Here is a 23,514-nt window from a genome sequence, read left to right on the forward strand (position 1 = left end):
TCTTTCTTCATCGCTAGAACTCGATTGCCACAGTAGAAGTAAACAAATTCTTTTGTGTGCAATTCTTTTCAAACTTCCACTTTGCCCGATTTCTTCCTATTTGAATGGCTTTGGATATTCTAGTTTCGTGTTTTGTTCGATTTTAAGCGGTTATTAGTCTTCTTCCAGCCTGCAATCAAACCGTTCAGATCTGGCCTGTTGGCCATCACTAGGCTGGCCTATCTTGCTCAGTTTCCTTCAAGCTTTAATAGGTTCACCAAATGGAACGAAGCGGAATTGAGACACTTTTAGAGGCAGCAGCTTTAGATGCAGCCAATTTTTTACAGCCACAAACAGCTTCTTCAACTGTGCCAGCTTACCAGCGTGATTTGGTATATAATCAGGCTGAACGATTTTTACCCCCACCAAATCAACCCAACACCAGGCCGATATTTCCGAATTATGCAGAACCGCCCAGTTATACCTTGAAAACACAGTCTAACTGTGAACAGCTTATTTCAAGTACGTTCAAGTTTTCTACTTCAAATAGTGCTGTTACTCCAAGCATTTCTTCAGATCACAAGCTTGCGATTCCAAACATAAGCACTCACTCAGATGATACTATTATTGGTAGTGAGAGTTCTCAAACTCAAGAGATCTGGGATCATTGTGCTGCATGTACACCTTTAACTGCTCCACAAGGTCAATTGGACTGGATCGAGTGCAGTATTTGCCAGAAATGGTTTCATTATTATTGCGTCGGTTTAACACCAAAGACCGCCAAACATTTGGATGACTTCCACTGTCCTGAGTGTACTAAGACTCACGGGCCATCAACGTGTATGTATAAGCTGAACAATTTTCCTTTAGAGCATTCTAATTTCGATATAGTTTTGCGAAAATCGAAACGAAAGCATGCGCCCGTTGATTATGTTGCTCTTCACCAGGGGGAAGTGCTGAATACAGATGAACATGCACACAGCCAAATAGTACAAACCCGGACATTCTCGGCTGAATCTTTCAAGCGTTTAAATGGATCAGAGTTAACTGCTAAATTAGCTTCTTCAGGAGGAGTTAGTGAACCTGTTGTGATTCCCAAAACTCAGCGAGGTGATTTAGGTCTAAGAATTCCATCTGATTTGACAGTTCGAGAAGTTGGAAATTTAGTTGGAATGGACAGCAAAGTCGAAGTTATCGATGTGCCAACCCAACATGAATCTCCCCACTGGGATTTACAGCGTTGGGTTGACTACTACGAGCAACCTTCGGATGCCAGAGATCGAGTTCTGAATGTGATCAGTTTGGAAGTTAGTATGACTAAGCTTGGAGATCAGATCGAGAGACCAAGATTTGTTAGGTAAGTTATCATTTAGTTAGAATACATAAAACTAATATAAATCAGGGACCTGGACTTGGTTGAAAAATATTGGCCTGATGAATTAACTGCTAAGGGTCTTTGGCCCAAAGTTTCGCTCTACTGGTTTGTACCTTCATTAAATGGAGTTGATAGTTTATACTAATATTAATATAGTCTAATGTCTGTTGAAGGAGCCTATACGGATTTTCATATCGATTTCGGCGGTTCATCTGTGTTTTATCATGTTATTCGAGGATGTAAGGAGTTTTTGTTCATTCGACCTACACCATATAATCTATCAAAATATGAAGCTTGGTGTTCATCTAGCGATCAAAGCAAGATTTTTTTTGGTGATTGGATCAAAGATTGTTATAAAATCAGACTGGAGGAAGGGGATACTATGATTATTCCATCTGGATGGATTCATGCTGTTTTCACGCCATCTGATTCTTTGGTTATTGGAGGAAATTTTCTAACTCTTCGGGATATGTCCATGCAGTTAACTGTATCGAAGATTGAGAAAACTACAAAAGTTCCGCAAAAGTTCAGATTTCCACACTTTACCAAATTATTGTGGCATACAGCTCATACAGTTATGAATGACCCTGCGTACAATATGAGTGAACCACAAATGGATTCGGGAACTGAGGCATCGTTAATCGCTCTGGCTGAGTATCTTTTTGACCAAGTTAATGTAATTAATGGGTCGAAGAGTTCAGCCACTGCCTTGGATATCAAGCATGCGAAGAGTTCACTGATGGAACCAATCAAAGAGGCAACGATCTTCACCAAAGTATTTGGAAAATGGGTTTATAGTCTATCGGGAAGAAGTGCACCTTCATGGACCAAGCTGAATGAGGATGAAGAGAGTTTTGCGAGCGCGGAAAACGTTTCAAAGAGCAGGAAGAGACGGCGATCAAGTGTTGAATCTGAGATTGCCGTACCGTTGACACATGTCAAATCAGAAGGATCGACTATTGAACAAAGCAATATGAACGACTTGTTCACACGCAGTGCAAATGTATTGAGCGTACCAATGACGACTTCTTCATTAAAGACTTCTCCCGTTCTTGAGCGGGCTAGGTCTCCGGATCTTTCGAAGCAAGGAGCTGTAGGCTTGGTAGCCACAGTGGCTGCAATAGATGGACACAGTATGACAACAGTGCTAGCCAAGGAAGATTCACACTTGAAGCCAGTGGAGGAGAAGTTGGCAAGTGAGATGTCTTCTGTTCTTAGCTCTCCTCTCTCTAATCTACCTTCTTCGATCGGAATTAGCGAACACAGGTCCCAGCCGAATCATCATCACGAGGAGCCAGATGATTTCAATGGAGAAAATCATATCTATGAGTCCGATGCTGCTAGTGAAGCTTCCACAATAATAAGAGATGACAAGGAGACCAAAGAAGAGGGCTCTGAGGATCAGGACAAGAAATTTACACTTTACGAAGAATTGACCGCTTTATACAATTCGCGGACAAGAAGATCGAAGAGTCGTCGGAGTTCTACGTCAGCTATCAACGAGATCGACCAAGACAGGCCAGAACGTCATGGAAAGTCATCTTTTATCGGAAAGCAATCGGGCAGTCAAGCTACCGTGAAGTCTACATCTGATGAGAATAGTGTGCCGGCGATTGTCAAACGTGGTAGAGGCCGACCACGCAAGTCTCTTCCAACTGAGTCTTCCAGTGGTACCGGACGTCTTGTGCCTGGTCGACGGGCTGTTAGTGACGAATTTTTCAAATCGCGGAAAATCAGAAATGAGACAATGAAAGGAGACGGGACTGGTAACAATGACAAAACCGATGATATGCAAAGCTTGATCCGAGAAGCACAATTTGGATTGCGTTCGCATCGGCGGACTTAGATTACAATACTGTGTTAGGTGGTCATATGAGAGACCCATGGTATGTGATACGTGCGCTGTACCATTTATTGGTTTTGTATTTTACGAATGTTTCTGTTTTATGTGCGCTGCTTTATGTATAATATTTATAATGTCTGTCATGTTTAGCACGTTTAAGCAAGACTTGGAGACACGCTACTCTGTATATTAGTATTAATTTATTATTTTTATGACTTAGTTTTGCTATGTCGTAACTGTTTACCAGGAATCACGTATAGAAGCTAGGAAATAAGACTAGGAGTTACGCCGATCATGCTGATATGTACATAGGATGCTTGATTCTCGATAAGAGCGGGATGAGAGGTTTAGGGCAATTCCACTTGTCGCTTCCCCGGAGCAGATTTGAGCGCGGTGTGGGATTCATTGGAAGACGAGGAGTGATTAACAACTGACAGTTTCGTGGGCCGACGAAGATCATCGCAGAAATCACATAATCGTGCGATTTGCAATTAAATTTAATCACAAAAATGCCGTCAGACACTTATCCGAAGTTTAACAACAAGCCTGTCGCCAAGAAGGTGCGCAATATTTATAAGGAGCGGATGGACCAGTTTCTGGGTACTGGCCCATACAAAGACTGGAATTTGCCTGCGTAAGTCGAGATGAATGTTGAGAGATACTTTTTGTATCAATTGATTTGAAATACTGATAAAGTTCTAGCGTTCTTGACGAAGCCCGTGTTTCTGACGAAGAATGGGTCCGGCTCGAGGTCTATTCTGTTCCAAATTTGGCCCGGCCTCCGTTCAAGGAGGCTATGAAGGGCGTCTTCAGGCCTGCAAAGAAGGGCGAGTCGTTTGGCCCGTCTTGGAGCACCCATTGGTTCCGCATCACTGTACGTGTGCCTCAGGAAGGTGTCTGGCTTTCTAACAAGAAACTTGAATGGCACTGGGAGAATCACAATGAAGGTCTTGTTTATTCTGAAGACGGACTCCCGCTGCAGGGTCTCACCGGTGACGAGGAACGCCCTCATTGGCCGTTTCCAGACGAATTCCGTGATGGCAAGTGGCATACTTTTTATATCGAGGCCTCCTGCAACGGAATGTTTGGTAACGGTGACGGAGATCAGATCCAGCCGCCGGATCCTAATCGCTGGTTCGAGCTTTCGTTTGCAGATCTCGTGGCTCCCAACTGGGACGCTCGCGCCCTGTATCTTGACTTTGGTATCATCGCTGATGCAGCCCGTCAACTTGATCAAGACTCCTGGGAGAGTTATGTTGCTATGAGAGTCTGCAATGACGTTATGAACGCCTTTGATCCGGAAGATGTCTCTACTCTGAAGAAATGTCGTGAAATTACCAAGTCTTATCTTGGAGATGCAATTGACTCCCATGAGGTGTACGAGTCTGGCCAGAAAACCTTTGTTTATTGTATTGGCCATTGCCATATCGACACAGCCTGGCTCTGGCCTTATGCGGAAACTCGTCGTAAGACCGCCCGATCTTGGGCTTCTCAGCTTGCCATCATGCGCGAATATCCAGAGCATCGTTTTGCATGTTCCCAGGCGCAGCAATACAAATGGCTGAAGGCTGAATATCCTGAATTGTTCGAGGAAATAAAAAAGGAAGTAAAGAATGGAAGATTCAATTACATTGGGGGTTCTTGGGTTGAAAACGACACAAACATGCCCTCGGGCGAGGCTTTTGTTCGCCAAGTGCTTCTTGGACAGCGCTTTTTTGAAAGCAATTTTGGAGCTCGATCTGTCACTTATTGGCTACCAGATACTTTTGGTTATTCTCCACAAGTTCCCCAGATTGCTCAGAATGCAGGAATGAGTCGATTTTTGACTCAGAAGCTTAGCTGGAATAATATTAATGACTTTCCAAACAGTACATTTAATTGGGTTGCTCTTGATGGTAGTCAAGTTTTGTGTCATATGCCTCCCGCTAATACATATACGTCTCGCGTTGAATTCCATGAGGTGGCCGGATCGTTAAGAAATCATAAGAATTTGGAGCAAGACCAGACTGGCCTTCTAGTATTCGGTATTGGCGATGGTGGTGGTGGTCCTACTGTAGAGCATCTAGAGAAGCTCCGTCGTTATCGTGGTCTTTCTGATACTGTTGGTCTTCTACCTCGAGTTAAAATGGGTCATACTGCCGACGAATATTTCGATCAGCTGGAAAAGAACTCAGAAGATGGGAAAAAACTTGTTACTTGGATGGGTGAACTTTACTTTGAATTGCACAGAGGAACTTATACAACTCAGAGTGATGTCAAGAAGGGCAACCGAACATCAGAGATTTTAATGCATGACATTGAGTATTTTGCCAGTCTTGCTACGACCACAAATCCTGACTACAAATATCCCACTGAGCGCATTGATGACTTGTGGGAGATCATCTGTCTGAACCAATTCCATGATGTTTTACCAGGATCGGCTATTGAGATGGTGTACGATGATGCAAAGAAGTTATACGCTGAGGTTGCTGAAAAGGGAGACAAGCTTTTGCAGGAAGCAGCGGAAGCGCTTGGATTCACTCCATCTGCTACTGCGAATGCAGAATTGGTCGGTGTTAGTTCTCTGCCATGGGCTCGCCAAGTTATGTTTGAGGTTCCGATCGCTCAGACTAGTTCAGGTGTTGTTTCTCAAAAGACTACCGACAATAAGCAGTACGTCATTATGGAGACTGGCGAGAATAATTTATTGCGACCTGTATCTGGAGTGAAGGTGAATTCCCAGAATGGTGTCTCAGTGAGACAAACGCAGACCTCTGTGTACATTTTGGAAAATACCAAGCTCGCGGTAACCATTGACAATGGAGTGATCACGAGCATTTACGATAAGCTTGAGGATCGACAAGTTCTTTCAGAGGGTGGGAAAGCAAATCATTTCATCCTTTTTGATGACAAACCGCTCTATTTCCAAGCTTGGGATACGGAGGTTTATTCATTGGATAAGTGGAAATATTTGGATAACGCTACAGCTTCTATTGGCGAGCGAGGTCCTCTCCGTGCGTCGGTCATCGTTGAAATCAAGATCAGTGAAAGGAGTTGGTTGAAGTCGACAATTTCATTAGATGCATTTGTGGAGACTTCTGTGGTTTCGCGAGATTTGGGAGAAGTAAGTCCTTTATCGTACGTCGAAATCGAGACCGAAGTTGAATGGCGTGAGTCGCATAAATTTTTGAAAACTGAATTCGAGGTCGATGTACACTCGGATTCTGCTTCGTATGAGACACAGTTTGGCTACGTGAAGCGACCCACTCATTTCAACACGTCTTGGGATGTAGCGAAGTTTGAAGTATGCTGTCACAAATGGGCGGATCTTTCGGATGCGACGTATGGTGTATCAATTTTGAACGACTGCAAGTATGGATTTGCTATTCATGGCAATGTGCAACGTCTCAGTCTTTTGCGATCGCCCAAGGCTCCAGATGGACATGCAGATATGGGTCACCATGTGATGAAGTATGCGATTCTTCCCCACGCAGGACCGCTCACTGTTGATGTAGTGCGAGCGTCCTATAATTTCAATTACCCTATCCGGCCGTACTTTATTGAGAAGAAGATAGTTCAATGCGCGGAGAACCTTTTAGGATCGATTACTATCGAAGGAAAGTCGAATATTATTATTTCCAACGTCAAAAGAGGAGAAGACGATTTCGATGTTAGCCGAGGCGATTTCCCTGTTTGTGACAGCAAGAACATATATGTTCGCGTGTATGATTCAATGGGAGGGAAGACCCGTGGATATTTAACGACCAATCTTCCAATTCGACGAGCTGCATACGCTAATTTACTGGAAGATGAGCTGAATCAGATTACGTTTACAAAGGAGAAAGTTAATAAGCGTAGTATCACCAGGATTCCTATCACGCTGCGAGCGTTTGAGTTTTCTACGATTAAGCTAGAGCTTATGTAGATATCGAGTCTTTTTGGACAAAGTGCTGAGAAATTGTTATAAAATTAGTTGTTATTTCGAGTAGAAGACCAAGTTTAATAAGAAAGGATTGAATTGTGATTTCTAAAAATACAAATGGTAATTGATATATGAATGTAAAAAGATTAAGCTCTTGATCTCGGATTATTTAATCCAGCAGACAATTTCTCCTCTTCAGATTTCCGTACCGCTAATTGAGTAGCTGGACTTAACGGCTCCATAATCATGACACTCCTGTTGATATAAATCAGCGGTACCGCAGCAATCGCTCTGAATTGGTGCCGTAGACGAGCGTTCTGAGTTGCAACAACGTAGCGATGCTTGTTTTTACCCTTGACATTGACGACAGCGTTGAGACAGTCCGACTGGGACAGAGGAGTTTCTAAATGGTTGCACCTCCTGCGCTCAAACCTTTTTGCGAGCTCAATCGCCTCTTTCGCCTCGTCGCCTCGATCATATAAGGATTTAATACAACATTGCGTGATCACTGGATTCCTTGTTAATACTGGCCGCAATTGGTAGATTTTGATCTGACATACTTGGCTTAATAGTACCCTGAAGAATGTTTTCAAGCTGCTTTTCCAGATTCATTTTGTACATTGTAACATCATAGCATAAATCTCCGTCGACTTTTGCGATGTCAGTGACTGTGAGGATCGTTGCAAACCCATTAACTTACCTAGAACTTGGTATGGTTCTCGGAACTGAAACGCACGAGAGTATAAAGCCATTTGCTTTCGATAATTTTTACTTCTTCTTTGCCTCATATTAATTCAGTATGAGTTTCTGGTAGTATCTGAAGTGGATGGTATGCAGTAAATTAAATAATATCTAATTTATACTAAACATTTATAAAATAGCATGAATTATTTTCACACAATAATGGAGATCTGAGCTTCAGGCAAAAAAAAATTGGGAGGAATGAAGCGATGCCTGGGACATTTTTTTTTTGTTCGGATGGGATACGAAATCTCTGCTGAATTTCACACCGTTACGGGATCAATTTTGTTTGTTATGGCGAAATCGCAGCTTAAACAACTCAAAGAACGACTCCGGTCAAATGGGTTTACTGGCCAGACTAACGTAAAGAAACAGCAAAAAAAACGAGTTCCAGCACTTGCAAGGTCAGCCAAAGACGAGCTGCTACGTTCGATTCGAGAAGAATTCAATCCTTTCGATATCAAGACCACTCGTCAGAAACATGGCGACATCTTGGGCAGAAAGGTACAGGGCGCTGTGGGCAAGCCGGGAATAAGTAAACAGATTGGCGAAGACAACGTAAGTTTCATTTTCTTATAAATGCTATTTCAAGAATGAGTATATTAATTCGAAATGACAGCGAAAGCGGACTCTACAGAAAGAACTGGAACGGAAGAATAAAGTCGGTATGGTAATAGACCGTCGATTTGGCGAAAACAATCCAAATATGACGCCAGAAGAAAGAATGCTCGAGCGGTTTACTCGTGAGCGCCAGTCACGTTCGTCCAGGTCCTCTTCTCTGTTCAATCTAGAGGACGAAAACGAGGAATATGGACAGGAAGAAGGGCTCACGCATTTGGGCCAATCATTGTCACTAGACGACGAGCAGCCACTTATGCCGGTTCGGAAGCGAGATATAATTGACGACGAGGATGAGGCAGGACTTGAACACAAGAAATCTAAAAACGAGGTGATGAAGGAAATCATCGCAAAGTCAAAAATGTATAAATACGAGCGCCAAAGAACTAAGGAAGATGATCTTGAGAAGATTGAAGAACTTGACAATGAAATTGACGACTTGAGATCTTTACTATCCTCTACTACTTCTACAGAGCAGCGTAAAACTATGGATTTGACGGCCAAAGATATTGAGTACGACGCGAACGTTCGTGAAATGACCTTTGACCGACGAGCCAAACCAGCTGATAGAACGAAAACTGAGCAAGAACTGATCGTCGAACATGAGGAAAAAATAAGACTCTTGGAACAACAGCGCTCTCGTCGGATGAGAGGAGAGGAAAGCGAGGAGGAAGCTGACCTCGACTTGAGACTTCCAAATAAAAAGAAGAAACCAGATGCTGATGACTTGGAGGACGATTTTGCGCCTGATTCTGATGACGCAGCTGATTTCGGACTGGGGAAAAATTTGGGAGAGGAAGAGAGCGGAGACGAGAGAGAACCAGAAATTGAGACTGATTTTATAACGCCAATCGTTACGGAATTACAAACTGGATCGGTAGAAGAGGCTGCTATAGACGTTGATTGTCCGAGTTCTTACGCTGACTTGTCAATACTATTTGGTGATTCGAGTTTTCCTGACCAGATATTGACAATCAGATCGATTCAAAAAAGATTCAGTCCTAATCTTCGGGCTGGGAACAAAGTGAAACTTGCAAAATTCTCTCCGCTTCTTCTCGAACATGCTTGTGCAATTGCAGATAGTCCCAAGCAAATATCTGATGATTCTTTTAACGCACTAACAGGATTGATTTACAAAGTAACTGCAGATTTTCCGGAAGAAATGGCATCAGCATTTAGAGCTAGACTGCTAACTATACGAAAGCGGATGGATGAATCTTTCACAGACGAACAATCAAAATATCCGCTACCATCAGACGGGCTAGTATTTATTTTGATAGGCACAATTTTTCCAACTTCAGATCACTTCCATTTGGTTGTGACCCCTGCGATGTTGCTTATTGGGCAGCATCTGGCGATGGCTTCGATCAAGTCGATTGGAGACTTCGTGTACAGCAGTTTACTGGCTCGACTAAGTTTCAAGTTTCAGCAACTCTCGAAGCGCATTTTTCCGGAGAGTTTAAACTATTTAAACCAATCGATTGCTAGTTTCTTGGTCGATCTGTCTAATTTACCACAGGGATTTCCCATGAGGGATTCTCCTAGACGGATATCTTTCAAAGGGCCAAGCATTGAAATCCCAGACTTCAGAACCAAGCTGTTGTTATCGGATATCCTTATTGACAGACCATTGAGTTTAATTTCTACTCAACAAGAGAAGCAGCTAGTACTGTCTATTTTCAGGGCAGATCTTGAGACCCTCTCTAATTTAGCCAGCCTCTGGAAAGGCAAGGACTCATATCGAGAGATGTTCGAGCCATCATTGGATTTACTCGAATCTCTACAAGAACAAATATCGGCTTCCAAGAAACTTGAATTAGCTCTTGTACCCTCGATCCGTCAAGACCTGGTAACTGCCACCGAAAGTTTACGTCGTTTGATCAATCTTCAGACGCTTTCGCGAAAGCCGCTGTCGCTGCAGCAGCATAAGCCGATCCCAATACCGACATATCTCCCCAAGTTTGAAGAAAATTACTCAGTCGATAAGAAATCGTATGACCCGAACGTATCGAGACAGGAAATTAGTAAGCTGAAAGCCCAGATCAAAAAAGAACGGAAAGGAGCTCTCAGAGATTTACGCAAAGATAACGCGTTCATATCGAGAGAGAAGTTGGCCGCGAAAAAGAAAAAGGACGCCGATTATCATGCTATGCTGGCTCGGCTGGAAAGGAGTGTTGGAAACGAAAATTAATTAGATTTTTGTAATATTAGCTAATTAAAATCTATCGGATCTGCGGCACCGCATCAAACAATGTCACTTCTTTATACTCTGGTCTGCCTTTCCCAAAAACATTCCAAAATCTGATTAGAGTTAATATGCGTAAGCACAGGCCGAATAGAATACGCAGCAAAACGCTTACCTCAAAGTCTCGTCTCCAGCTCCAGATACAATGGTTTGTCCGTCCGGACTAATTGATAGATACAAAACACGACATGTATGTCCCAGCAGTGCAGTTACCTGTCGCATCGATGGATACTTCCAGATTGTTATTTGGTTCATCGCATATCCGTGTGCAGATACGATTTCATTGGAATTCTTTGACCACACCAAATTACATACCTGACTGCCTGTGTTCACTTCATTGACTTTCTTGCCCGTCGTAGTATTCCAAAACTTGATGGTCTGGTCCGCAGACCCACCACCAGAAGCTAGGAGTCCTCGTTGGTGCGGACTCCAGCCTATCGCTTTTACAGCAGCCACATGTTCTGTCACTTTGAATAGCGGTGCTTCGCTCGTCGAGTTCCATACAAACAGTTTGTTATCATTGCCGCCCGACGCTAATTTGTCATCATCATCAGACCATTTCAGACCGCAGATCTCTTGCTTATGATCGGCCAGCCGTCGGAAGAAGGATCCAGGTGCTCGCACGTCTCGTAGTAAAATTGTCTTGTCGCGACTACCGCTAGCCAAAATATGCGATTTCCACGCCAACGATCCTGCTCGCGAGGAATGACCATCCATGGTTCGCAATTTCCGCTCCGCTACTGCATCCCAGATCTGCACCACGCCACGATGAGACCCGATTGCTAAATATTGTCCCTGAAACACAAAAGTTAGCTCCTGCAAACAATTCTAACCTCTAACAATATGCCAACCTCTTGAAGCCATGCCACGGAGGTGACAAGATCGTTCATCGGCAGCTCGCATAGTTTACTAACTGTACCGGTCAACGCATTCCATAGGTATACGGTACGAGCTAGACCAACGGCCAAGATATTAGAAGAGGACCAGTCGACGAGATTCAAATAGAAATCATCCGCTAGTTCGGGAGCATCTAGAACCCGAAGAGGAACTTTAGAGACAGATCGTAGTTGTTTTCGCTGTGTTAATAAAATTTTCTGGGACTGCGCTCGAACGGGAGAGAGCGAAAAAACATCACTCTCAATATCGAGCGTAACATCGCCAAGTTGTTTTGTAGGAGTCCGTCGGGAGGAAGGTGATCCAAAAGTGAAAAGATTTCGAGACGGCGTTGATGGTGCAGAGTGTAGTGACCGCGGAGGAGTAACCGAACTAGCTAGCTTGAAGTCGGAGCTTGACTGAGGGGGACTAGGACCTGCGTCGCTGGCGATTGGGACCTCATCTCCAAAAAGCTCTGATCTCAGCACATCGGAGAATGTGCGATTTGCTTCTTCGACTGGACACAATTAGATTACTAGGAAGCACGACAGAACGAAATTGTAGAGAACTCACTTCGTTGGATATCAAGCTCGGGATCATTTGGAGTGGTGGTGTTCGTTGCTTTGTCGAGAGTATCGTAAGAATCGTTCTTCAGTCTGAATCCAGCCTGTAAATTCACACTTTCTCGGTTCGGGATATATCTAGAGCAATCAGCCAAAAAACCATACGATACGCAAACCTATAGAGAAAAATAATACCTATCACCATACGAAATTCTAATTCGTTTCCGGCGTGACAAAGGTGAACGCAGATATGGCAGTTCACTCGAGGACGGGGTAATGGGCGACGGCACACCGAGAGGTGACTCATCCGAGGCCATGCTCGTGACGATCGTAATTCGGAAGTATGCAGCGAAACGTAGAAATATGCAGCAGAACCCAACTTCAAACCGACAAAGTTGCCTCAGACTCGCAAATCTTCAAAATTCAAAGTCAATGCTGGTGAAATCGAGGGAATTGTAAACATTACCGTCGCCACAACAACGGACTCGGGACCTTCAGTGTATGAGAGGGTGAGTGCAAGGGCTTGGTGGCTATAGATATGGCGATAACGGCAACCCATAGCGATTATAGAACAATTCTGTTGATTCCTCAATATTTCTGATTGAGACAAGACTAGATTGCGTCGAATATTTTAGTAAAGCTGATTAGGTTTCGCATTTTAGATTTTAGGACTGTGTTTTTGTATTCGCTCAGGTTCTCATCCTATGGTCACTAGAATGTCTAAGGCCAAAGCATATGCTTCCGGTAAGTATCGACAATGAGTTGAAGACAGTCAAAGCCTGGTTCCTAAGTTGATAGATTTCATCGCCTTTGTGAACGCATCTCCGACACCGTACCATGTTGTAGACAATGCAAAGAAGCTCCTCACAGCCGCTGGATTTGTCGAGCTTAAGGAACGGGATTCCTGGGTCGGCTCAGTCGAGAAAGGCAAGAAATATTTTTGCACACGCAATAGCAGCAGTATCATTGCCTTTGGCGTAGGAACAAACTGGGTTCCTGGAAATGGAATTTCGATTGTTGGATCTCACACTGATTCTCCAACACTTCGGTACGATACTACTCGGCCTTAAACGTACACATCAGGGTACTAACACAGTGTAAGAATCAAACCGGTCTCGAAATATAATGCTGAAGGATTTCTGCAAGTCGGTGTTGAAACCTATGGAGGTGGTCTCTGGCATACTTGGTTCGACCGAGATCTTTCTGTTGCAGGCCGTGTTTATGTGGAAACTCAAGAAGGGAATCTTGTTCCCAAGTTGATCAAGATCAATAAGCCAAGTAAGTTAATCGAGAATCCCACTTGGTGCAGCTTGTAACTATAATCCAGTCCTTCGTATCCCAACTCTGGCAATTCATCTTGATCCGGGCTCTGGTAACAAATTTGAATTCAACAAAGAGACCCAGATGTTTCCTATAGCCGGTCTAGTAGAGGAAATGATTAACAAACTTGAGGACTCGCAACCTGACGAGACCGATAAAAGAGATGTTTCATTCCAGTCGATCAAGGCCATGCAGGAGCGTCATCAGCCAAAACTGATAAGTCTGATTGCAGGCGCCGCGGGCGTTCCTATTAGCTCGATTCGTGATTTTGAGTTAATTCTGTTCGACTCGAATCCCAGTACATTTGGAGGAATGTCGGACGAGTTTATCTTTTCCCAGCGACTGGATAATCAGGTACAGTAGTTGATCATTGTGTTGAGAACTTCTAGTTTTTAACATGCAAAAAAGATGATGACTTATAGTGCTATCCGTGGTCTGATTGATTCCGTTCAAGATCCTAAAGCTCTCGAGGGAAATGAGTGCATTCGACTAATCTCATGTTTTGATCATGAAGAGATTGGTTCTGAGAGCGCACAGGGAGCACGATCTAATTTTTTACCATCGATGTAAGTGTATTTTCGTCCGGTATTGGCTCTAGTTTGGAGATCTAATTATGTCAAAAGCGTTAAACGGCTTTCAGGATTGACTGGCGTTGCTGCTACTGATATATCGGTCGCAGCAGCAAATCCAACTACTTTTTACGAGGAGACCTGCAACAAGTCATTTCTGCTTTCTGCCGATATGGCGCACGGTGTGCATCCCAATTATGCGTCCAAATATGAGTCAAATCACAAGCCGTTGTTGAACAAAGGTCCTGTAATCAAGGTAAATGCGAATCAGCGATACTCGACGAATTCGCCCGGAATTTTACTTTTGGAGGAAATTGCGAAGTATGAGCAAGTTCCACTCCAGCTGATAGTAGTGCGCAATGACTCGTCATGTGGCTCAACAATCGGACCGGCGTTGGCCTCTCTGCTAGGAACGCGAACACTGGACCTGGGAAACCCACAGTTATCTATGCATTCTATCCGTGAGACTGGTGGTACCGCGGATGTTGAGCTTGCATGCAAACTTTTTGCGTCGTATTTCAACTATTATCACGATGTTCAGGAGAAAATTTTTGTGGATTGAGAGTTAAAGCTGGAACGTAGTGTAGAAGTAGCTGGGACAATATTGATAACATGAAGTTTGACTTGTAACTGATAAAGTTTGTTCTGTAAAGTTTTGTAATTTTTTCTGACAAAATTATATAGTCAAATGTAATCTATGAAATTTTCAGAAATGAGCGAGCTGAGATATAAGGTGATTGCACAGTACAAGCAATTACTTTACATGGGCCGCGATTATCCGTAAGTCGAAGGAGAATGGTTATCGGCCAGTCGGAGGTGATATTAACAACAGCAGACGAGGTTATACTTTTTTTCGAAATAAGCTGCACGCAGGATTCATGCAGCATGCTGATTTGGTTAGTCATGAGGATATTAATGCAAGGTTGCGGATCGCGGAATATATTCAAAAAGGTGTGATTTTGATTCGGCAACAGACTCAATTGGTGTTGTATTAATACGAAGGCAGAGATAGAAGCGCTTTATCATTTAAAAAAGTATCGCACTTTGAAGAAGCATTACTATCGTGATGTTTGATTATGCTTTGTGAAGATGAGTACTGTAAGGATGAACGAGTCCACGAAGTTTGAAATTTTACAGAACATCTCCTCGGCTGATATGTTATGTTTGTCTCACGGTATGGCTACCGATCAATATATTACATGATGAAGAATGAACATGATGACCCTAGTGAAATATCATAACAACTGGCAGACTCATGTAAACTTTAGCTGTGTTAAAATAGTTTATCAGATATCCATAAGTCCGTGATCTAATTCTCGGCTGAGATTTTCAATGAAAAGAGATACTATTTGTTTTCAATGATTATGGCTCTTATTTATTAGTATTTCTTAGCATATTGAATAAATATGTATCATAAGAATGCATGCGATCATTTTGATTACATAATCATCAGTTGATCACCGTGTATGGCTGTGCGTGAATGTGTGGCTGAGAGTGGCTGTGCAAGCGCAAACCATTTGTCTCCTCGACCAAAGACAGAAATGACAGAAAATCACGAATGAAAGTTATTGAATTTCTATCGATTTTGTTTGTCCTTAGTTAAAGATCTGAAGTCGAGAATAAAAACCCTAGTTTATTCGCAACGTCAGCACAGGCAATCGCGAGCGTAACATTTATTATCACGAATTTCCCCAGTAGTTCTCGAGATCACCACAGAACGCTGTCTGTTTCTTCTGCGACACTCTGTCCTAGCTTCTCATTTTTCCCTTTCAATAGCAGCGCTATCTAGCCATGCTGGCTGGACATTATTGCTCTATTTGATTTGCCGCTTTGGTGAGTGCACAATATTTGTTCTGATCACTTGTGTTTCTGCTAACTGATCCCTCTGGCCGTTCGTCTCCCCCGCGTGCAAACAAAAACACGGCTCCGGCCAGATTTCTGTTTCGCCTCGGGAATGAGCGACTCGGCTCGCGAGGAATCTCCTTCAGCAATCTAATGTCATCTTCTACCTACTCTTCCGGGAATCTGACGTTTTCTTCTCCGTCTTCTTCTCAGCGAATGCAGCCAGCAGACTTCTCTGCTCAGCAGCACGGCCGCCAGGACCCAGGTGCAAACCACAACATGGCCACTAACTTTTGGCAGGCCCAGGTCCAGCTCGCTCAAACATCTAGGGCAAGCAGTACACCACACTATCATGCACGTTTCTCTGCAAGCATGTCTCGTTCCTCGCAACCGACCGGTAATGGTGTATGGCATTCCCGGACCGATTCCACCGATCCAGACTCTACCAGAGCCGACACAGGCATGCCTCCAGGTACCTCTAACACCATCTCGATTTCGTACGGCCGTGATGGAAAAATTATAGAACAAGCTGCTCGACAGGATTGGCACGAATTAGATATGGGCGGTCAGGGCCTTCGCAACCTAAGTGCGGCCTTGTTCAATTACCAGTTTCTCGACAAACTCTATATCAACCACAACAGACTTACCTTGCTTCCAGGAGCTATTTCTAAACTTGGCCAACTATCAGTTTTGGACATCTCTGGAAACCTAATTTCCTCGCTTCCCGCTGAAATTGGCTTATTAAAGAGCCTGAAAATGTTACTCATGATCGACAACCACATCCAAACATTGCCACCAGAAATGGGTACATTGTACAATCTTGAGATACTTGGAATCGAAGGAAATCCTATTCCTGAATCTCTCAAAATGCTCATGTCGCAGGAAGGCACGCGCGGGGTGATTGCCTATCTACGAGACAACGGGCCTCCACCGGCTCCTCCACACCAACGAGACTGGATTGTATTAGGCGAATCAGCGTCCGATGGAGTCAACGATGGTGGTCTTCCCAGCGAAGAAGAAAAGCAAAAAGGTGTATTTACTGTTGTTTCGTATAATATTTTGTGTGACTATTATCGAGGAGCCCATGGCTATTGCCCGTCTTGGGCCATAGACTGGGATTACCGTAAGGAGCATATCAAGCAAGAGCTTATGACTTACAACGCAGACATCATGTGCTTACAGGAGGTGGACGGAGCGACTTATCACGACTTTTTGAAGCCTGAATTTGAAGATATCTATGGCGGATATTACTGGCCAAAAACAAGAGTCAAGACAATGTCCGAACAAGCACGGAAGAAAGTTGACGGCTGTGCGCTGTTCTATAAGAAGAGTGTTTTCAAGTTGCTGGAAGAAAAATACATCGAGTTCAACCAGTCAGCGCTAAAGCTTCTACGAGAAAATGAGTCGATCAGCAAGTTTCCCGATATCTACAATCGGGTTTCTACAAAGGATAACATTGCGGTCATCGTCTTCTTGCAACATGTTGTTACTGGCAACAGAGTGGTAGTCGCAAATGTACATTGTCATTGGACTGCCGCTGATCGGGACGTCAAGCTTGTTCAGGCCGGATTATTGTTAGGTGAGGTGACAGATGCTATGCACGATTTTATGAAGCGAAAGCCATCAGATCATTCGCCCGCGTATTCGTCAATCATGGACATGCCCGTATTAATCTGCGGTGACTTCAACTCGACTCCCGACAGTGGTGTGTATCAGTTGATTACCAAAGGAGAAGTTGGGGGTGATCATGAGGATATGCAAGGATACAAGTACGGACGATTTTCGGCAGAGGGAATGCGTCATCCGTTGTCGCTCAAGTCAGCTTATTCAAACATTGGCGAACTTCAGTTTACAAATTGCACACCGACGTTCACGGAGGTGATTGACTATGTTTTTTACTCCACAAATAATCTTTCCGTGACGGGCTTGATGGGTGAGCCCGACAAGGAGTACATGTCCAAGGTGATTGGACTACCGAACCCCCATTTCCCATCTGATCATCTGCCATTGCTGGTGGAAATGCAATTCGAAAGACGAGGTGACAAAGACAAGTCGAGCGAAACTTGAGAGCGCGATCACTAGCAGGTGCGGTTCTTATTCTTACTTATCAGGCGTATTTAGTTTTACTGGTCTCTCTGGTTCGGCTGTCGTTTTGTTCTGCTATCTGTGTTTATTTTCGCCATGAAGATGTCCAGTTCTGTTCTGAATAAATTTCTTAATTCCTTTTTTCGTTTCTGTTTCTATTTTCGTTTCTGTCTCTATCATCGTTTATGATTTATGATTTTTTTGCTTCTGTGTATCTTTTAGTGTCTGTAATTATAACTTCTCAAAGAGTACCTCTTCTGTAGTATTTTACGTAATCGCAGCATGAGAGAGTCCGGAACTAAAGCCGGACTTTGTGTCAGCGCCGTGAGCCGAGAAGTCCCGTGGGGAGCATTTGGTTGGAATCAGGCAATCAGTAGACCTTGATCCGATGAAGTTTTAATTGGCAATTTACTGAGCCCAACGAGAAGTAAGAATTAACTAAAGCAAGAGACGGAGAAGAAATTGGAAGACTAGTGCGATTCATTAACAGAGACACTTGCAATCAACATTTCTGAACAATAGCAATGGGCGGAGGAACTACGACAACAGTTCCTGCAAACGAGACTTCAATTTTACAGAAACTGATCGCGATCCGCGATCGTCTGACGGCATTGAAGCAGGATCGAACTACGTAAGTGACTTCAGAATATAATGATTGCATTTGGTGGCTACATTTGTCATCAGCTATGCAATTCATGTTGCTTCGCATTGCATCCTTTCGCATCCGGACCGGAATGAAAACATGCGCTAACTGATATGCTCTAGGTATCTGAAGTCGAGCGACATCAGTACTTTGTACGAGCAAGTAATTGAGGAAGTTAGAAAGATCAATCACATTCGCGAGGATCCGAGTCTGCATGATGAGCAGAACAGAGGTAATACATAAGTTTACCGTTAAGTGAGAATTATAAGACTCTGACTCGCGACTAGTCGATGTAGTTCTCGACGATGTGTTTCAACTATTATCGTTGTCATTCTTGACCGTTGGACTCACACGGACAGCACCTGCGACATACGCATCTCTCTCCACTGTCCAGGTGTGTTTTCTCTTTCAGACGTTCTCCTTCTATTCTGGCTCATTGTCTAACAATCTAGCGCCTTCTTGAACATCTCAATGAATCTCGTATTTATTCTTACAATGAGCTGTCTCCCATTGAGGAGCGCCTTGGTGAGATCAGAGGCATTATCGATCGCGATGAGGCTACCGAGTCGCCAGAAATCACTCAGTTGGTGCGGGCGAAAGCTGCAGTATGTGGTAAGAGCAAATCCAGTAACAAAACTTGTTTGATAACTCATTATATTAGATGCGGAACTAAAGGAGTTGAAAGACTCATTATCTACACTTTCTCCTGAGTATGTGATTATTGATTCGCTTGAAGGATATTTTACTGATGCATCTCCAGACTGTCTCCCATACTACAGCAGCTAGTGTCGATTCGGCGGCAGATCGTGGCTGCTGGGTCCAAGCCCAAGTTGAACCTGAATGAGCTAAAAAAGTTACAGGAAGAGCTCCGCGAGATTGAGAACAAGCGAGTCGACGGCAACTTTTTATCCGCAAACGGAGATATCCCGCAGGGCCAGAACTTGCTTAATACAATGCTGGAGGAATGTCACAATGATTTGAACGATTTTTCCGCTCGCCAAGAGCTTGTGGGTCCTAGTTTGCGGCCACTCTACGATCAACTGACGGAGATGAAGAACCAGCTTGAAAACATGATGATTACACGCCGATGGACACTGCGCGAGACGGATCTATATAATTACCAGCAGAAGCTGCAGACGATTGATGACATGCGAGTTAAAGGCTCCTTTTTGGATGAGAATGGCAATATTCCAGAGGGGCAAGCGGTATGCTGATTTGATTTTGTATGAGCTAAATTTGACGGTGATGATATCTGATTGGCGTTTAGGTTTTGTTATATCTTTTACGGAGATGCTATGCGCTGATTTACAAGTTGTTAGTATCAAGCGAGCCGGTTTCTGAAGGTAGGTTAATTATTACATTTGAACGAGAAAAAGACTGACAGAACCAGCACTCATGCCTGTGCAGAACCAATTGAGCACAGTAAGAAAGTGCTTGATGGAGGTGAAACGAATGGGTGGACTGTCATCGGCTCGAGAGCTTTATCCGTATCAGATGAAGTTGGCATCAATAGACAATCTTCGGGTTGACGGAAAGTTTATGATTGGCAGTGCTATTCCAGAGGGACAAGGACAGTTAAATGCGTTGCTAGCAGAATGTTTTGATTTGTGCCATGAACTAAGGGTCGAGCTTGATGACCAGGATGAGTAACCGATTGCTTTGCTGCTGTTGCTGTATGTCGAGTGATAACGTCGTCTGGTACGTTGATAGTCTATTGATATTATTTTATTATTAAATTTGTAAGTGATAGTAAGTTTCAATGGTATTTGGTCTATATTTTTTTAAATTCTATCAAATATAAATAGTCCACAGACATGTGACTGGGTGGATGACACGTGAAGATGGCTTCTCCTGATGGCGTTCTGAGCTGAGATTAGAACAAGCGAGGGGACGGATCGTTTTGAAGTTTCGAATTTGTGAGACCTCGACAAATAGTGCACCATAGGCAGAGTGAGAGGATAAAAACGTTATATATCAAGTATTTTGTAATTGACCAGGTTTGAAGAAACGTCGGAGAGCAGCGGCACTTAAGCCATATATGCGGAGCACAAACTTGTCTTGTTGAGGATCAGTCCTTCATATCGAGGAAATAGTCGAATTGATCGAGTTTCCGAGAGGTCGCAATGGCTGCGGTTATGGAGAGTAATGATTTGATTCTAGAGGTGGTGGGCATTGAGGCTGCTGTGGAGATACCTGGAGACGGAACTGCTAGACTTGATGAGAATGGTGTCGAAGGAACGAATGGGACCATGAAATCTATCCTAAATGGTAATGGTGGTGATCAATCTAACGATGAGAGAAGTACAGATCAAGAAGAAGAAGTAGAAGTAGCAGGAAGGAAACTGGTCACTGCTGATCAAAAACGGATCCAGGAGTTGACTCGAAAATTAGAGCAGATTCAACTCGACGCTGAGCAGCGAGTAGAGCAATTACAAACTGAGAAAGAGCATGCAGAAGCTCAATACAGAAGCTTACTAGGAAAAGTGTCGCATATTCGGTCGTCGTTAAGTGACCGGTTAAAAAATGATTCAGATGAAATTGCGCGGCAGAAAACGACGATTGGATATTTGGAACAACGGAATAAAGCGCTTACTGAGACTGTTACCCAACTGCAGCAAGAAGTTATTGCGTCGTCAGACGAGGCTGATAAATTGTCGAAAGATCTCGCAAAACTGCGACAGAGCAATATGGCCAGTCAGGATGTGCTGGTCCGCGAGCGTAAGGAATCGGTCATGCGTGAACAGCAGCTCCAAGCGGACCTCCATGAAGCGCAACGGAGCGCAGAAGACTGGAGAGTTATTGCGACCGAAGAGAAGACCATGCGTATAGCTTCAGCTGAACGAGCTGAACAGGCTGAACAGCAATCAAAAAGCGCAATTTCAGAACGTGATAATTTATTGATAGAACGGAATCAAGCTATGGACGAAAACGAGTCGTTGAAACGTGCAATTCACGATGCGCAAGTCGAACGCGCTCAGGAACTACAAGCGATTGTGTCGAAATTGCAAGCGCAAATCGATGGTCTTGCGGCCGATAAGTCGTCCATCGAAGATCGGGCGGCGAAGGCTGAATCGGAATTATCGCTAGCTCGCGAAGATCTAGAAAGAATGAGACCGTTCGAAAGGGAAGTGAAGGAGAAAAATTTGCTAATTGGTAAACTTCGACATGAAGGTAACTTGACTCCCACTCTTTCTAAAAATCGCAATTTGGATAGCTAACAGTACAGCGGTCATTCTTAACGAACATCTCACCAAAGCTCTACGATTACTCAAGAAAGAAGGGCCGGACGAAAACGTGAACAGGCAATTAGTGACGAATCTGTTCCTTTCATTTCTTAGTCTACCTAGGGGTGACACGAAGCGGTTTGAGGTATTACAATTAATATCTGCCTGCCTAAGTTGGAATGATGGTATGAAGATTATTTTATAAATGTTTTTGTGCGACAGTATTAATCAATGGATATAGAACAAAAAGTTACAGCCGGATTATTACGGCCGGGATCAGTAGGAGAGAATTATGTACCCGGATCACCCGTCCATGAATGAATAGTCTTGTTGTATTATAAGATCTGCATGGATTTCTTTATTTGCATTATATAATTTGGAGCGCAGTATATTCCACTTTCAAATTGTCCTTATTTCTTGATGTAATACGCAAGTCCTTTAGCATTCTGACTACTGTTAATATCAAAAGTGGGACTAAACTCTCGACGATACTTACAGATGCCTTGTCAAATGTATTCGCAACGCCAGGAGAGGCCAGAATGGCAAGAGCCCAGTCATGAAATACCTTGTATTTCACATCACTATCGGTTAGACTTGACAGTTTTACGAACGTGCATCGACTTACGAGGATAACTTAGCGTAGATTTCTTTGGAAACGTATTCTGACTCGAGAAGAAGATATAGCTAGATATCAGATAAGATCAATATACCGTCGTCAACAACAGGAAAAAAAATAACATACACGAGAAATAAACGGGGCAATCATGATTTCGGACAAAGTAGGATGATCTGAACCGCCAAAAAAGGGCTTTGGCGTATGAAGATACGGAAGAAACTTATCAATTGCCGTGAAGACATTTGAAAATTCTTCAAGTTTGGAATTGAAAACTGCATTGCGATAGAATGGGAAAACAAGTTCCATAAATCGGTCAGACATTAGTTTGCTTTGCGCCTTGGCGAATGGGTCCGCAAGGTATAATTCTGAGACAGTTAGATGCATCAGCTTACGATCAACTGACAGGAACTCTACCTTTAGGAAACAAGTCTGCAATGAGCTTTAAAAACACTGGAGTCAATATAGTAGTTAAAATATTAGCGTTCAAAGTACCTCTGTTGTAACAGCACTTTCGACAATCAAGTCATCGCCGTATTTAAGAACAGGAACCTTTCCTTCTTGAATCAGAACTACCTTCTAAAGTGATATTGTTCAGTGACTTACCATCCGGATTGATCTCACGCAAAAACCACTCAGGCTTGTTTCGAAGATCAATTTCGACGTACTCAAACTCGACATTGGCCTGGACGAGCGCAATCCAAGTGCGTGCAGCCCAAGGACAGCTAGAATCAGAAGTAAGTAGTAGTTCAATCATATATGCTAGTACCAAGGGCAGATACTTACTTGATGTATGAGTAAAGTGTAATTGGCTTAGGCGGAACACGCAACGTAACAGTCATTTTGAGTCAATTGAAAGATATTGAACTGCAAATATCCAACGAAGACGAATACCTTTATTATAATAGTGTTCATCCTCTAGATCAATCTATGTGATGTTGCACTCCTCCTTATAAGTTGTCATCTCGGATTAGCTAATCCCTCCCAGCCGTTAATATTACCAATCATCACGTGATAAGCTTATAATTCAAGCTTGTGACTGAATGTGATCAATGTGACCGACGAGCTGCGTGGCAGGAC

General features: G+C 43.4%; 11 protein-coding genes across 11 annotated transcripts; 8 read left to right on the forward strand and 3 right to left on the reverse strand.

The window, feature by feature from the left end:
• Positions 1-27: 27 nt before the first annotated feature.
• Positions 28-3,536, forward strand: V1516DRAFT_647035 (uncharacterized protein). Its single transcript, XM_066920197.1, has 4 exons — positions 28-819; positions 871-1,336; positions 1,382-1,459; positions 1,511-3,536. The coding sequence occupies exons 1-4, from the start codon at positions 261-263 to the stop codon at positions 3,198-3,200; spliced, it is 2,793 nt and encodes a 930-aa protein (XP_066778758.1). The 5' UTR covers positions 28-260; the 3' UTR covers positions 3,201-3,536.
• On the forward strand, positions 3,537-7,229 carry V1516DRAFT_670493 (glycosyl hydrolases family 38 N-terminal domain-containing protein). The gene is made up of 2 exons (XM_066921372.1): positions 3,537-3,831; positions 3,900-7,229. The coding sequence occupies exons 1-2, from the start codon at positions 3,707-3,709 to the stop codon at positions 7,099-7,101; spliced, it is 3,327 nt and encodes a 1,108-aa protein (XP_066778759.1). The 5' UTR covers positions 3,537-3,706; the 3' UTR covers positions 7,102-7,229.
• V1516DRAFT_670496 (Fcf1-domain-containing protein) lies at positions 7,175-7,998 on the reverse strand. Its single transcript, XM_066921373.1, has 3 exons — positions 7,799-7,998; positions 7,659-7,748; positions 7,175-7,606 (listed from the first exon to the last, which is right to left on the reverse strand). Exons 1-3 carry the CDS (start codon positions 7,884-7,886, stop codon positions 7,245-7,247), a joined length of 540 nt encoding a protein of 179 aa, XP_066778760.1. The 5' UTR covers positions 7,887-7,998; the 3' UTR covers positions 7,175-7,244.
• Positions 7,999-8,113: 115 nt separating this feature from the next.
• On the forward strand, positions 8,114-10,886 carry V1516DRAFT_670497 (nucleolar protein 14). Its single transcript, XM_066921374.1, has 2 exons — positions 8,114-8,397; positions 8,459-10,886. The coding sequence occupies exons 1-2, from the start codon at positions 8,134-8,136 to the stop codon at positions 10,646-10,648; spliced, it is 2,454 nt and encodes an 817-aa protein (XP_066778761.1). The 5' UTR covers positions 8,114-8,133; the 3' UTR covers positions 10,649-10,886.
• V1516DRAFT_621098 (quinon protein alcohol dehydrogenase-like superfamily) lies at positions 10,680-12,455 on the reverse strand (the record flags this gene model as incomplete). Its single annotated transcript, XM_066919515.1, has 5 exons — positions 10,680-10,758; positions 10,818-11,497; positions 11,554-12,092; positions 12,149-12,276; positions 12,334-12,455. The coding sequence occupies 5 exons, from the start codon at positions 12,453-12,455 to the stop codon at positions 10,680-10,682; spliced, it is 1,548 nt and encodes a 515-aa protein (XP_066778762.1).
• Positions 12,456-12,648: 193 nt separating this feature from the next.
• On the forward strand, positions 12,649-14,676 carry V1516DRAFT_647051 (peptidase M18). The gene is made up of 6 exons (XM_066920198.1): positions 12,649-12,882; positions 12,937-13,186; positions 13,241-13,416; positions 13,466-13,812; positions 13,867-14,024; positions 14,082-14,676. The coding sequence occupies exons 1-6, from the start codon at positions 12,843-12,845 to the stop codon at positions 14,587-14,589; spliced, it is 1,479 nt and encodes a 492-aa protein (XP_066778763.1). The 5' UTR covers positions 12,649-12,842; the 3' UTR covers positions 14,590-14,676.
• Positions 14,677-14,739: 63 nt separating this feature from the next.
• On the forward strand, positions 14,740-15,101 carry V1516DRAFT_662565 (growth hormone-inducible soluble protein-like protein; the record flags this gene model as incomplete). The annotated part of the gene is made up of 3 exons (XM_066920451.1): positions 14,740-14,807; positions 14,863-14,978; positions 15,034-15,101. The coding sequence occupies 3 exons, from the start codon at positions 14,740-14,742 to the stop codon at positions 15,099-15,101; spliced, it is 252 nt and encodes an 83-aa protein (XP_066778764.1).
• A 483-nt stretch (positions 15,102-15,584) lies between these two features.
• Positions 15,585-18,205, forward strand: V1516DRAFT_647055 (Endonuclease/exonuclease/phosphatase). The gene is made up of 2 exons (XM_066920199.1): positions 15,585-15,860; positions 16,016-18,205. The coding sequence occupies exon 2, from the start codon at positions 16,023-16,025 to the stop codon at positions 17,934-17,936; it is 1,914 nt and encodes a 637-aa protein (XP_066778765.1). The 5' UTR covers positions 15,585-15,860; positions 16,016-16,022; the 3' UTR covers positions 17,937-18,205.
• A 142-nt stretch (positions 18,206-18,347) lies between these two features.
• Positions 18,348-20,547, forward strand: V1516DRAFT_670510 (uncharacterized protein). Its single transcript, XM_066921375.1, has 9 exons — positions 18,348-18,585; positions 18,720-18,829; positions 18,885-18,991; positions 19,050-19,209; positions 19,259-19,307; positions 19,358-19,802; positions 19,865-19,940; positions 19,988-20,295; positions 20,348-20,547. Exons 1-8 carry the CDS (start codon positions 18,479-18,481, stop codon positions 20,245-20,247), a joined length of 1,314 nt encoding a protein of 437 aa, XP_066778766.1. The 5' UTR covers positions 18,348-18,478; the 3' UTR covers positions 20,248-20,295; positions 20,348-20,547.
• Positions 20,548-20,846: 299 nt separating this feature from the next.
• V1516DRAFT_620398 (uncharacterized protein) lies at positions 20,847-22,026 on the forward strand (the record flags this gene model as incomplete). Its single annotated transcript, XM_066919484.1, has 2 exons — positions 20,847-21,768; positions 21,824-22,026. 2 exons carry the CDS (start codon positions 20,847-20,849, stop codon positions 22,024-22,026), a joined length of 1,125 nt encoding a protein of 374 aa, XP_066778767.1.
• V1516DRAFT_670516 (thioredoxin-like protein) lies at positions 21,940-23,382 on the reverse strand. The gene is made up of 8 exons (XM_066921376.1): positions 23,221-23,382; positions 23,041-23,159; positions 22,930-22,991; positions 22,852-22,876; positions 22,564-22,802; positions 22,447-22,505; positions 22,318-22,402; positions 21,940-22,267 (listed from the first exon to the last, which is right to left on the reverse strand). Exons 1-8 carry the CDS (start codon positions 23,274-23,276, stop codon positions 22,232-22,234), a joined length of 681 nt encoding a protein of 226 aa, XP_066778768.1. The 5' UTR covers positions 23,277-23,382; the 3' UTR covers positions 21,940-22,231.
• Positions 23,383-23,514: the final 132 nt, after the last annotated feature.

Source organism: Lipomyces oligophaga (genome assembly GCF_038497815.1).
Source record: "Lipomyces oligophaga strain CBS 7107 unplaced genomic scaffold V1516scaffold_2, whole genome shotgun sequence".
NCBI classification, from domain to species: domain Eukaryota; kingdom Fungi; phylum Ascomycota; class Lipomycetes; order Lipomycetales; family Lipomycetaceae; genus Lipomyces; species [Lipomyces] oligophaga.